The 14,044-nt window shown below is 40.6% G+C and overlaps 3 protein-coding genes across 3 annotated transcripts in view; all 3 read left to right on the forward strand.

The window, feature by feature from the left end:
- The window catches only part of LOC135197271 (protein transport protein Sec31A-like), a 39,428-nt gene extending 29,137 nt beyond the window's left edge, over positions 1 to 10,291 (forward strand). The window contains 6 exon segments of the mRNA XM_064224389.1: positions 8,435 to 8,509; positions 8,745 to 8,801; positions 8,804 to 8,965; positions 9,223 to 9,394; positions 9,989 to 10,133; positions 10,264 to 10,291. Of these exon segments, the coding sequence (XP_064080459.1) occupies positions 8,435 to 8,509; positions 8,745 to 8,801; positions 8,804 to 8,965; positions 9,223 to 9,394; positions 9,989 to 10,133; positions 10,264 to 10,291 (639 nt within the window).
- The window catches only part of LOC135197283 (protein transport protein Sec31A-like), a 178,742-nt gene that overhangs the window by 53,285 nt on the left and 111,413 nt on the right, over positions 1 to 14,044 (forward strand).
- On the forward strand, positions 10,708 to 12,288 carry LOC135197278 (protein transport protein Sec31A-like). The gene is made up of 3 exons (XM_064224403.1): positions 10,708 to 10,879; positions 11,636 to 11,785; positions 12,181 to 12,288. Exons 1-3 carry the CDS (start codon positions 10,814 to 10,816, stop codon positions 12,286 to 12,288), a joined length of 324 nt encoding a protein of 107 aa, XP_064080473.1. The 5' UTR covers positions 10,708 to 10,813.

A 14,044-nucleotide genomic window follows, 5' to 3' on the forward strand; every position in this document is an offset into this window, starting at 1 on the left:
TTTTTGGTGTTTATCGCAGCATTTTGGACTAAATTTTTTGTGTGATTATCTTAAAGTACATTTAGTTTTCGTGTATTTTTAAGTAGTTTACTGGACGTTAACTAGTGCCATAAATCTCCATCTGTGCATAAGGTAGACCTCAGTGAATATTCATGGTCATTATCCAGCTTCCCAAGTTACCATGTCTGCTCTAGCAAAATATTGCTAAAAAAGTTGTCTTTATAAAGTACCTGGATAAGAAACTTCTAGACAGTGGTAGGGATCCCCTTAAAAATTTGCTCCTAAGAGGTGGAAAGTGGAATAAAAGAAAAGAAGAGGAAAGTTTGACAGCTTATTAACAGCCTGTGAGAAAATAAAAGTTTAACAAGAATCACAAGTTTATTATAGTAATATTTTTTCTTTGTGTACTTATTGCAAAGCTTTCTTTTCAATTGGGTAATTGCCATTCATGCTTATTGTGCTTTGCTGTTTTGTCTATTCATGCATGCTGTATTTGCAATCAGAGTAAATACTTCATTTTGGTGTGCTTCCATTTTGCTTCATGCGTACATGATTTCTGTTAGCAGTGCACTGTGTTTTCATTCTATTGTGACTGTAGTTTAGTTGTGTTTTTTCTAGACTAAATATCTTTTCATTTCCTGCAAGCAGAGGAGAATGCAAACAAACAGCCAAGGGTGGTTGGTTGTTCCAGTAAGTACTACTGGTCTATGCATTGTAGTTTGTTTTAGTACCCTGTACACCTTGGAAATTTCTTGTTGAAAGAAAAGCTTTTGTTTTTCTTTTTTAGTTTAACGCTAAATTTGTCATTTTTCAAGTCCAGTGTGAGATGCATGTCTTCTGGTGTTACATATACTGGTTTCATAACTAATGCCAGATTGATTGGCTTCTTATCCGTCTTTCTGTACATTTTGATTTTTGTTTACTTAATTGTTTTTTATAATAATAGTGTGTCAAGATGATGGAAATAAAATTGTTGGCATGTGTGAGATCTAATGTCGTTTCTTGATTATTTTTTATTAGGATAGGGAAAATGTGTTTGCTTAATTTTATTTTTGTTGGGGGGTTATGAAGTTGTTATAGGAGAAATTTAGTTTTCATACAATGAACTTACCTGTCAGATATATACATAGCTAAGACTCCGTCGTCCCCGACAGAAATTCAAATTTCGCGCCACTCGCTACCGGTAGGTCAGGTGATCTACCTGCCTGCCCTGGGCGGCAGGACTAGGAACCATTCCCGTTTTCTATCATATTCTCTCTGTCGCCGGTGGTATCAACTTGTTGTTACTACCTCCTGACTGGAATTCGCTTTTCAAGACTTTATTGATCATCTTTATTGGATTTCTTGGTGACGTACTGGATCGTTGTTTTGGCATTCGCTACTGTGGACTGGATTTGGACTTGCTTTTGATTTTTCTAATAGAATGTCTGATTCAAGTGTTAGTGTGATGTGTGTGTGAATGTAGGGCTGCAAGGTGAGGATACCGAAGGCTTCGGTGATCCTCACACTGTATGTCGTAAATGTAGGGGGTTTGACTGTTCTTTGGCTAACACCTGTATTGAGTGTGAAAAGTTGGATGCTAATGAATGGAAGACTCTAACTTCTTACTTGAAGAAGTTAGAGAGGGATAGGATTAGACGGGCTGCACAAAAGTGTGAGTACAAGGCCTATTGAGCCTTTTTCTGAGTCTAACTCTCCTTTTATTAATGAAATATGATTCTCCCTATGTATCTGAATCCTCACAGGCTTTGCATTCGGATTCGGCTTCTGAATCGCCAATCTGAAGGCTACTCATCGTATGAATGAGACAAAGATGGCAGCCATGCAAGGTAAGGCTAGTGATTGTGAATTACTAAGTGAAGTGAGTGTTCCCAGTGTTGTGGAGGGGGCGTCTGACCGTCCCTGCGATGCTCCCAGGCCTAGACCTCTTCCAAACTCACATACCCAGAGGAGTAGGAAAGTCGAAAGTCGTACGGAGGTTGTGGGGAATCCCCAACGGTCAGGCGTCCCTTCAGCAGGTTCTGTTTCGTTACAGTCTGCTCAGGACCGCTCTAATAGAAGCGTCCTACGAGATTGTTTCTCGTCGTCCGGTTCTCCTTCACCTAAACGAGGGTGGAAGGACTCGGATCTTTCTAGGCCACTGAAAAGGCATTGGAAAGAGCACGCGTTCGACTCGAGCCCGGAACGCTTCTCGGAGGAAGCTCCTTCTTCTATCAAGAAGGCTAAGCTGGTTTCGACGCCGTCCTAGAACAGTATTTGAGGATCGCACTCCTCGAGTTCTCCGCTTCTTCTATTGAAGAGGACGCTGGGGTGGCTTCCAAGAGGATATTGCTTGCAGTTCAAGAGCGATTGCCTCTTTGGTTGGAGTTCTTTCGAGGGATCCCCCTCGCAAGAAGGACGCTAGACTTCCTATTAAGAAGTCTCGTCTTCTTTCACCAGCCAGACGTGAAGCGTCCTCCAGAACATGGGACGGCTTCCAGGCGCGAAGAGTCTTACAAACGTCAGGATCTATCCGAGCGAGTTGCTCTAGATCAGGATACGCTCAGGCGTGAGGCGCCAGCCAGGCGCGAGGCGCCAGTTAGGCGCGAGGATTCAGCCAAGCGCGAGGCGCCAGCCAAGCGTGAGGCGCCAGCCAGGCGTGAGGCGCCAGCCAGGCGTGAGGAGTCAACATTGCGTGAGGCGCCAGACAAGCGCGAGACGTCAGCCAGGCGCGAGATGCCAGCCAGGCTACACGCTCCAGCCAAGCGTGAAGCGCCAGCCAAGCGCGAGGAGCAAGACAAGCGGCGAGGCGCCAGACAAGCGGGAGGCGCCAGCCAAGCGCGAGGAGCTTTTCAGGCGCGAGAAGTCAAGCAGACGCGAGACTTCTTTTAGACGTGAGAGAGAGTCGGTTCACTCTATGAGCCCCTCTCCTAGTAGGAGTTTGTCACCAGTAGAGAGAGAACGGGATGAAGATCCTCTCGTTTTTCAGGCCGATTCTCCACAAGGTGTAGAAGGAGATTCGGAAGAAGAGGGTGACGGTTAGAGAAGGAGTCTCGAACTATAAAGTTCTGACTGACCTTCTTTTACGGGAATACGGAGATTCTTTAACTCTCCTTTCCGCTCCTCCTTCGCCTCGATCACTGTTTTCGAGTGCGATTGTGCCTAAGTCTTCGTCGGTCTTGAAGATGAGACCTACGATCTCTATGAAGAGAGCGCTTCAGTCCTTAGACAAATGGATGTTGTCTAAGAAGGATCTGGGCAGAACCACCTTCTGTATGCCTCCAGCCATACTTTCTGGCAAGAGAGGTTTTTGGTACCGAACTGGGGAGAACATGGGCCTTTCTCTCCCAGCGGCAGCCGAAGCGGACTTTTCAACCTTGGTTGACTCGTCAAGGAGACACGCTTTGAATGGAGCTCGCGTGTCTTGGGCGATTTCGGAGACGGATCATCTCCTCAAGGGACTCTTTCCATAATTTGGAAGTGTTTAATTTCCTAGACTGGTCCCTTGGGGTGATGTCTAAGAAAGCTCATGACTCGGATGGTCTAGACCCCCGAAGTCATTCTGAGTATTCTTGCTTGTATTGACAAGGCGGTACAAGACGGATCAGGAGAAATCTCCTCTCTTTTCGCAGCATACTCCTTAAGAAGAGGAGTATTTTTAGTTCCTTCCTAACCAAGGCGGTTTCTCCCTCACAGAGAGCAGCCCTGGTTTTCGCTCCCATGTCTGACTTCCTGTTTCCTTCTCAGTTAGTGAAGGACATTTCTCGATCACTGACTGAGAAGGCGACTCCAGGATCTTCTCCTGCAAACTGCAAGGAAGAAGAGACCACTTGTTTCAGTTGACAAGAAAGGACCGACTTCTACGGTTCAGCCCTTTCGAGGAGGCCCTCTCTCCAGAGCTACCTCTAAGAGAAGAGGTCTTGAGAGGAGAGGTAAGGCTCCTTCCCGTCCCTTTAAGAAAGGAAGTGAGACAGACAGCCTCCAAACACCAGTGGGGGCCAGGCTTCTCGAATTTGCAGACGTCTGGTCACTCATAAACTACGAGGACGCCTCTTCCATGTCCATAATCAGGAAGGGATATCTTATCCCCTTCCAAGACAGTCCTCCACTAACGACCATTCCGCGGGAACTGTCAGCCAGATACAGGGACCCTGTACTGAGGGATACTCTTCGTCTGATGGTGAATCAAATGTGGGAGAGCTATAGAATTGGTTCTAGAGCAAAACTCTCCGGGGTTTTACAATCGGCTTTTCCTGGTTGCGAAAGCCTCGCTGGAGACCAGTTTCTAGATGTCAGCGCTCTGAACAAGTTCGTTCTAAAGGAGAAGTTCTCTATGGAGACTTCGGCCTCAGTCCTGGCGGCTTTACGTCAAGGAGATTGGATGGTGTCGCTGGATCTCCAGGACGTCCTATTTTCATGTCCCGATTCACCCTTCGTTGAAGAAGTACCTCCGTTTCATGACTGGGGAAGGATCTTTCAGTTCAGGGCCGTGTTTCGGCCTGTCTTCAGGTCTTCACAAACCTGATGAGGAATGTGGCGAGGTTTCTTCACCTCAAAGGCGTCACATCTCTCTATATTTGGACGATTGGCTCATCAGGGCCAGAACAGAGAGACAGTGTTTGGAGGACCTTTCTTTGACCCTAGACCTGATAAAGGTGTTGGGACTACTCGTGAACCTCGAGAAGTCACAGCTGATTCCCAGACAGAAATTGGTCTATCTGGGGATTCAGATGGATTCTCGGGGTTTTCGAGTATTTCCTTCGCAAGAGAGAAACGTGAGAGGCTTGAAAAAGTCTCTCTCTTCTTAGGGGAAAGAACAGACTTCGGCGAGGGAATGGTTAAGCCTGCTAGGCACCCTTTCCTCGCTCGATAACAGTTCTTTCCTCTAGGAAGACTACATCTTCGCCCTCTTCAGTTTTTCCTAAGGAGATCTTGGAACTGGGAAGACGGGACTTCTCTCCGACAGTTTTCCTCCTTCCAATGGAGATGAAACCACACCTGCAATGGTGGTTGTCCCCTCTAAAAGAGAACAAGGGAATTTCTCTGGAAGTCCGCCAAGAACCCAAGCCGAGTGTTGTATTCCGACGCATCGGAGAAGGGTTGGGGAGCAACACTAGGACCGAGAGAAGTGTCAGGCACCTGGAAGGCAGCACAGGTGTCCTGGCACATAAATTGCAAACAAAGAACTTCTAGCAGTTCACTTGGCGCTAAACGTTCTTCGAACCCTTTGTGACGAACAGTGTGTCCAAGTGAATGTGGACAACACTACAGCCCTGTCCCTACATTCAGAAGCAAGGAGGAACGCACTCAGTGTCGCTTTACGAGATAGCAAGAGATCTGCTAATTTGGGCCTCACAAAGAAACATCTCCCTCCTGACAAGATTTGTTCAGGGACGAGAAACGTCAGGGCGGACAGACTGAGCAGGAGAAGCCAGGTCCTTCACACAGAATGGACTCTTCATTCAGAGGTGTGTCAGAGTCTTTGGGATCTTTGGGGCACTCCTCACGTAGATCTGTTCGCCACATTCCTTTCCAAAAGGCTGGAAGTCTTTTGTTCAGTGGTGGAAGACCCAAGAGCTCTCGTGGTCGACGCCTTCCTGCTGGACTGGTCTCATGTGGACGTGTACGCTTTCCCCCCTTTCAAAATCTGGGACAAGTGTTGAGAAAGTTCGTAGCGTCCAAACGGGACAAGGATGACCCTGATAGCCCCGTTTTGGCCAGCACAAGATTGGTTTGCAGAGGTGCTGGAGTGGACAGTAGACTTCCCAAGATCCCTTCCAAAAAGGATGGATCTTCTCAGACAGCCACACTTCGAGAGGTTTCATCAAAACCTCCCCGCTCTCGCTCTGACTGCCTTTCGACTATCGAAAGACTTGTCAGAGCGAGGGGTTTTCTCGCGAAGCTGCAAGCGCTATCGCTAGAGCCCGAAGAACTTCCACTAGACGAGTATCAGTCGAAGTGGGAGGTATTCAGAAGGTGGTGTAAGTCTAAGAAGTTGTCCTCCTCCATACCTCTATAACCGAAATCGCTGATTTTCCTTTTGTTCTTGAGAGAGGTCTCTCATTTGTCTGTATCGACGATCAAAGGATACAGGAGCATGCTTTCGGCAGTATTTAGAAACAGGCCTAGACATTGCTGAGAATAAAGATCTGCACGACTTGATTAGATCGTTTTGAAACGACAAATCAAAAAAAAAAGAAGGAACTAACTCCTCCCAGCTGGAACCTGGACGTAGTTCTCAAGTTCCTTTCGTCTGACAGATTTGAGCCTCCCCACGTAGCTTCGTTCAGGGATATAACAAGAAAATGCTTGTTTCTCCTATCTTTGGCGACAGCCAAAGAGTTGGCGAACTTCATGCCCTAGAAGATGAAGTCGGCTTTACAAAGACTCGGCCTTTTGCTCGTTTAGAACTCTTTTTCTAGCGAAGAATGAAAATCCAGCGAATCCCTGGCCCAAGAGATTCGAGATCAAAGGCTTATTGAGTCGTAGGGAGAGAAACAGAGAGGTCTCTTTGCCCGGTAAGAGCCTTGAAGTTCTTCTTACAAAGAAGAAACAAATGGGAGGCTCTAGACAAAGTCTTTGGTGTTCGATTAAGGACCCCACAAGAATCATGTCTAAGAACGCATTAGCTTTTCTTCATTAGGAGCGTCATTACGGATGCCCACAAGTTCTGTCCTGACGGACTCTTTTCCGCTTTTAAGAGTAAAAGCCCATGAAGTTAGAGCATTGGCGACGTCTCTCTCTTTTCAGAAGAATATGTCGTTAAAGAAAATCATTGACACGACATATTGGAGGTGCAAATTCAGTTTTTGCATCTCACTATCTTAAAGACGTTTCGCGTGACTTACGAGAAATGTTTTTCTCTGGGACCCTTTGTATCGGCGGATACAATACTGGGTACGGGAGCAAACACCAATCCTTAAATTTTGTACATACCTTCTACTAGATGTTCTAGATTTCTGCTGACAAAGAGGGCTCGGTGCTGCACTGGCGGCCAGTCACTGTTGTTCAGTAAGGAACTCTTGTGATATCTTTTAGGGGAGTATTAAAATTTTTTTTGAGTTTTTCGTTTCGAGTTAGGGTGGGTTTTTTTGTAATGAGTTCGGTGGGATAATTCAGACAATTCTATATACTAACATGGTGGTTAGGATCAGGTGGTCGGGATTGGTTATGCTCCTTCACAAGGTGTGTTTGTCATAGAAGTGGTCCAGTACCCATTGACAAAGTCCTTTTAGGCTCTGCCGAGTAAGCGGTTCTTATACCCATCGACAGACCCACAAGAACTCTAGCCATAGATCTAATATCTCGCTAAAGTCTTGAGGTGATGCAGACTACCAGGCTACAGCCACGAAGTCTACCACCTATCAGGTAGGAACCAAGGTTTTTTCTTTTATACCTACAACATATGTTGTTTACCTGTCTATTCCATATTAGCTGTCTCTGACCCTCCACCAAAGGGTGCCAATCAGCTATGATATATCTGACAGGTAAGTTTCATTGTATGAAAATAATATTGTTATAATACAATAAAGTTTCATACATACTTACCTGGCAGATATATACGATTAATGGCCCACCCAGCCTCCCCGCAGGAGACAGGTGGAAGAGAGAAAATATGATAGAAAACGGGAATGGTTCCTAGTCCTGCCGCCCAGGGCAGGCAGTAGATCACCTGACCTACCGGTAGCGAGTGGCGCGAAATTTGAATTTCTGTCGGGGACGACAGAGTCTTAGCTATGTATATATCTGCCAGGTAAGTATGTATGAAACTTTATTGTATTATAACAATATCATTTTTATTTTGAGAATTGTGTCCATTTAATGTGCAAACCTTTTATTATACTTGCTGCATAATGACCTACTTAGAGAACATCACTAGATAGTTCACCTGGATTGTGCTTGATAAGGTGATTTCATTATAGCTTGATAATTTTGAGAGACAATTTCTAAAATTTCCTTGTTGAAATGGAAGAAGACTTTATTTAACCTTTTGATATATGTTAACATGTGTTTCCATAGTTTAGTGTGCAGTATGTTTTCGTATTGTGTTACACATTTTGTATGGAAATACATAATGTGATTACAGCTTTTTCAACTCTTTTTTAGTCTCTCTAATAGGATTTATGTAATAAACTTCCATCATTGTCCTTCCTTACTTGCTTGTCTTTATTAGATTTATCCTTTATTGCATCCATAGCCTTTGATTTTATAATTTGATAAGTTTCCAAGATTTAGCCAGTGTGTAGAACATTTCTAACAATAACCAGTAAGTGCCCTACTTAACGACCTAACTTCTTTTTCTTTCTTTTTTTCATCCTGTTGTAGGTATGACATAAAGTTGTTGTCCTCCTAACATCTAAGTGTTTTATACAGAAATATTCTGCTGGTAAATGTTGTGTGAATGGTATGATTATGTCTGCATTTTTTAAATTCCATATAAAATTTTGATTTGCAGGATGGTAGTACTGGCTCTCTCGACCCAAGTGAGCAGTTTGAAATGATCGCTTCAGCGCAGTCATTTGAAGCTGAGGTACGTTGATTAGATTTTTATTGTTATATTCATTAGTTTTGTTTAAACCCCATTAAGTTCAAAATTCTTCTGGTTCTTAAATTTTCTCAGTAGTTTCTAAAGTGGTACAAGGTGCAATTAAATGGTTAATAAATGATGTTTTTATTGTTTTGGGCATGTATAAGTAATTTGACTTTATTTTTAAAATTAAAATTAAAGTTGTGAAAGGAAATAAAATGTTCTTTAAACTTAGCAGGTTGTGGAACCTGAGGTTCAGGCTACGCCAGAGCCTGACCCTGAACCTGTTGTGCAGAAGATGTGTTTCCCACAGAAGTAGGAGAAAACAGTCAAGGCCTTCTTACTCAAGCTCTCCTTATAGGCTATTTAGAGTCGGCTGTTGATTTGTGTGTAAAGCGAAAGTTGTATCCTCATGCACTCAGCCTAGCTGCTCATGCTGGACCTGACTTATTTGCAAAAGTAAGGGTTATTTTACCTTGGATTTCATTCCATTTTGTCTCACATGATATTCCTATGGAATACTTAGTGGTGCAACAGTATCTCTTGCAAATATGGAGAATAATTTATAAAAGTGGTATCATCAAATGCTCTTTACATTGTAAGTATGTATTATTTTGTTTTTACTTCTTTAAATGATAATCAGATTTGGGATTCTTTCTTTTAAGCTTTTAATTCATTTTTCATTATTCCTTACTAATTTTTTTCATTGTCCGCAGACTCGAGACTTAGTTCTGAGTGGGATCGAGTGTAATGTAGCTCCCACAATCAGTGCAATAGTTCAAGGAGATTTGACAAGTATCGCAAGTAGTTGCAGCATTGCACATTTGGAAAGAGGCTCTGACTGCTCTCTCACATACTCAGATGATCAAACCTTCCCAGGCTTAGCAGGTAACTACCAATAACTGTGTTTTAAAAGTAATTTTCAGGGCCATGTTTTTCTATATAGGTGATAGTTTTCAAGTGTGAAATATCCAGTTTTTATAGATGTGCTGAGATTTTATTATTAAACTTGAAGGAAGTGGGATGTTACAGATCAGTTCCTTGAAATTTAGCATGAGAGAGAGAGAGAGAGAGAGAGAGAAAATGGTAGACTATTGATAAAGTACCATGCAAGTTATAAGAATAATTTTTGTTTAGGTTCCCATATGCTATGACAAGGTTCCTAAAATTTTTTTATAATTTTTTGCAAGATTTTCATTTATATTGGAAAAATTTTTCTGATTAATTTTTGCAAGATTGTCATTTATGTTGGACAGTTTGCGACTCAACATTCCTGGAGGTGATCTTTGGTTGTTTAAACCTGTTTTCCAGCTGGTACGCTAAGATTTATCCTATTGTTAAGGTTGAAGCTTTGTTAAACCAGCCCGAGAAGAGTCTACTTGAGACACAGAGGTCTGGAAAAACTAAGCCCTATTAATAATAATAATGTTAGCTATGAAAATTCAAATTTATTAAAAATTTGTCATTCTGTTTAATATTCAGAGACTCTTGGAGAACGTTTAGAAGCAGAAGGGAATCCTGATTGTTTGCCATCAGCTGTAATATGTTATGTAATGGCTGGAAGTCTAGATAAGTTTGCTGCCTGTTGGTTGAAACTGCGACCCAGCACAAAACCAGCAGATTGCAGGTACAGTACTTTGTTTTTCTAACCTTATGTGACTGAAAAAAAAGATGCATTTAATTCATTTCTATGATAATGATATGGGCTTACAGAAAATAGTGACACTTGAACTCCAGCCTTTTGCTGTTTATTTTAGAGTGTTATTAGATAGTGGAGATAGTTAAGTTACAAGTAATTTTAAAATACACCACTACTTTCATCATTTAAACTAGACAAAAGCCCACATTATTTTGAATGCTGTATTGATTTGCTCACTTTTTACTTTCTGTACAAGTAAAAGTTATATTCTGTGATTTTTTGCTATATTTTAAAGGTAAGAATCTCAGTTTTAATTAAATAAAACATAAAAAATGATGTGTTGCCTTTGCTAATGTAATGATGCTTTACTTAATAAGTTTTTCCACAATTGTCGAGGTACTACTTGTAATGTTTTGGAGGTGGTGTTTGATAAATATACCATGATTAAATTGAAGTTTTTTAACATTGTAGAGATCAGGGTAGTAGTATATATTTTTTTAGAGCTCTAGTTTTACTGGTGTGGAATTTTTTTTTTTCATGTCACAATTATTGTTTCATTTGAAGGACTTGGTGGAAGTGATCATGGTTCTGCAGCGGTCTCTGTCAGCTGCTGGTCGAACAGCTAATTTGAGCGAGGGTAACACTGTAAAGCTCATTGTTATGTCAGTATGCCTCTCCTTGCTGCTCAGGGAACTCTTAACACGGCAGTCTCCTATTTGAACTCCGCAACACAGGTTAGTTTTAATTTTCAAGTAAGCAGTCCCCAGTTGTTGGCGGCCTCAGTTATCAACGATCCGGTTTCATGGGGCTTGCCTAGTGCTGAAAATTCCAGATTTTCAGCTACTTTCGGCAACGAAATTCTCCGATTTCCGGTTATTGGCGCTGATAGCAGAGTATTGGCACTGATATATACCTAATAGAGGCGCCATTAACTGGTTATCAGCCCCAAAATCCAGTTTTTACTCTGATAAGCGCCAAAAATCGCTGATTTTTGGTTATCTGTAATTTTCACTTAATATCAAACCGTCGAAACTGAACCCCCGTCGATAACTGGGTATACCGCCTTACCTGGATTTATTATTTGTGAATTTCCTTAAATGTTTAGTGGTAGAATTCTTCAGTTGGGTACTATATCTGTAGAGTTGAAGTTTTTTCTTGCTGGGTTACTCAGTGTCATTACATAATCCATTCATTTTGTGTTTGTTGAGAGTTGGGAGAAATCCTAATGTTAAGACCTCAGGTTTGTTAGTTATGAAAAATACAAATTAGTTACAAATTTGGTATTTTTGGATACCACACTGTATTCTTATGACTTCTGCTATTATTGAGCCTTCGTTTGATTAAACCTAAATAAAGCTTTTAAAGGATGACACATCCCTCTTTGGAAACCTCTCCTTCAAGCTTGATTGCCTAGAATTTTGTTTCCTGTAAAAATAATGGTAAGTTTTGTATTTATGTAAATAATTATCTATTCATATATTTTTTTGCAGGGTGAAATGGTTGAACTTCGTGAACGTCTTTACAGAGCTCTTGGATATGCTACTGGTGCTGCACAGCAACAGCAACAGCAACATGCTCGTAAACCCAGTACTTCATCACTGAGTGCTAGGCGATCATCAACTCCCTATCAGCAACAGCAGGTAAGGCTGGCTAGTCCAGTTCATACTACCTTGTATAGTGTTGATTTTTTTATGCAGGAAAATTGTTTTAAAAAGTAGCTTGTAATTTTGGTATACTTCAAGTGAAAAGCACTGTTTGGTGCTCTTGGTAAGATGTCTGCTGTACCACATAATCAGTGCTCTCTAGTTGTTACCGGGGAATTGAGAACCCTTGGGCATTTTTGTAAACCAACTTAGGCTGGATATTTATAATTTGGTTCAGAATTCCAAATGTAACCTTTTAAGGGTGTTTGAGTACAGCATGGTTGCTTGAAATGTTCAGTAGCCTGTTGGGTAATTTAATCTTAATTGATATTTCCTGGTTGTACATGTATTGCAATGCATCTTGCTTATTTGTTCTTCCTTGTGACTTGAAGCGTGAAGGTTGGGGTGCCACCAGTCCCATGTATGGTGGTCCACCTTTGGCGCCCCACCCCAGTATGAGAACATCTCATCCACCACCAGTGCAGGTATACTGTATTTGAATTGCTAGCTTTTTTTATTAGAAGTCTCCTATTGCTTTGCATTATTGATTATGATATTTTTTGAGTTTTATAGATTAGCAAATACATTGAACCTCTTTGGTTAGTTTTTGTAAGTGTAGGGAACGTCAACTTTCATTGGATTTGTTTTAAAAATAGAGGAGGTCCCAATAGATCAAGGCTTTATTTATTAACTGAGGGTAACTTCTGTTGAGTCGACTAATGATAAAAATAATTTTGATGTTAGCTACCCTTGATCCTTCAATATAGAATACCCTTAAATGTACAGTTAGATATATTAGCTGTTTTGTTAGTTCTCATTAATTTTGGGCAGAGAAAAAAAAAATGCATGCTATTTTCTTTTCAGTTTATTTTTGATGAACAATTTTAGCTCAAATGACATGTTTTGTTCTAGGTATTGTTTGGCAGTATGTGATGATTATTAGTATTTGATTCCAAAAGAGGGGACTGAAACTTGAGCTTGTTGACTCCAGCTTATCTCACTTTCTTGGTATCTGAATTTAAAGGAATGTTATATTCTTAAACTTAATTGTACATATCCATGTTGGCATTTACCCTGAAACATTTTTCTTTACACTTGGGTGTAATTCTGTATCTGTAATGTCATTGTATACCACTTATTTTAAAAGATAAAAGAAGTCAACATCTACAGCTTAATTATAAAGTTCTTAGTACATAGCAAATGGGAGATTAGACCATGATAGTAAAAAAGTCAGTTGGACTTTTTGCTGCCTTATTTTATCTGGTTAATGCATCTGTCAATTATTGGGTTAAACAAGTATTAAACCTCAGAATTTTAAGGTCAGCTTACATGCTGATTAACACATACACTCAGGATATTTGATGCACGCTATTTACATTCAATTAACCAATTTCTTGTAAACATTCTATCCATTAATCTGTGTCCATGCATACATTTCTCAATACGTATGTTGATCATTTCTTGTATGAATAATAATTCCTTTTGTATATAAAAGTAGTAATCTGAACTTGAAAGAGCATTGAAAATAAGTAGTGTTCATGAGTAAAACATGAAATACGTAATTGCTTAGGTGTTAATATTTTATATACTACTAATACGTACTATTGTGATTTTATCTAGCGACTTGTCATGTATGCTTAGTCTATGAATAATGCTAGGAATATAATCCTTGAAATTAAACATGTTTTGGCATAGACTTCAGATCATGAAAGCAATAGAAATGAAACTTGAGTAAAAATTTTTCCATTTTTGTACCTAGAAGTGAAATAAATTAGGTAAATGGAGTCTACAAACTCAAAATATTAGGGCCTCATATAGTGAACAAAATTGCATGACTCAGGTTGGCATGTGTTGAACTTGTTGTTTGTGTCAGTTGTGCATTCTGTTGAATTTATTGCACCCCTTTTTATCACTTTGTTAAAGTACATACAGTGTTTTTATATTCACACACCAGTAAGGGATATTTTACACTGAGTTGAAATTGCTAGTTATTACAGTAGTTATGCCTAGGAAATTTGATTAGGCTACTGCTCAGAGAAGTATAAATCTACTGTTCGCTGATTTCACTTTGAAAAACATGAATTCCGAAACAACTAAGAAAGATAAATGAAAAATAAACTATCAAACATAATCTACTGCTTGGATTTTTGTATCGTCTAACTGAATTAGTTTATTAAGTATTCAGAGCCATTTGGATTAAAAAATTGAGGTTAGATTAAAGAGTATTAGTCTAGTTGCCCTATTTGTTATTGCAAA

This window comes from Macrobrachium nipponense, chromosome 23 (genome assembly GCF_015104395.2).
Source record: "Macrobrachium nipponense isolate FS-2020 chromosome 23, ASM1510439v2, whole genome shotgun sequence".
Taxonomy (NCBI): Eukaryota; Metazoa; Arthropoda; class Malacostraca; order Decapoda; family Palaemonidae; genus Macrobrachium; species Macrobrachium nipponense.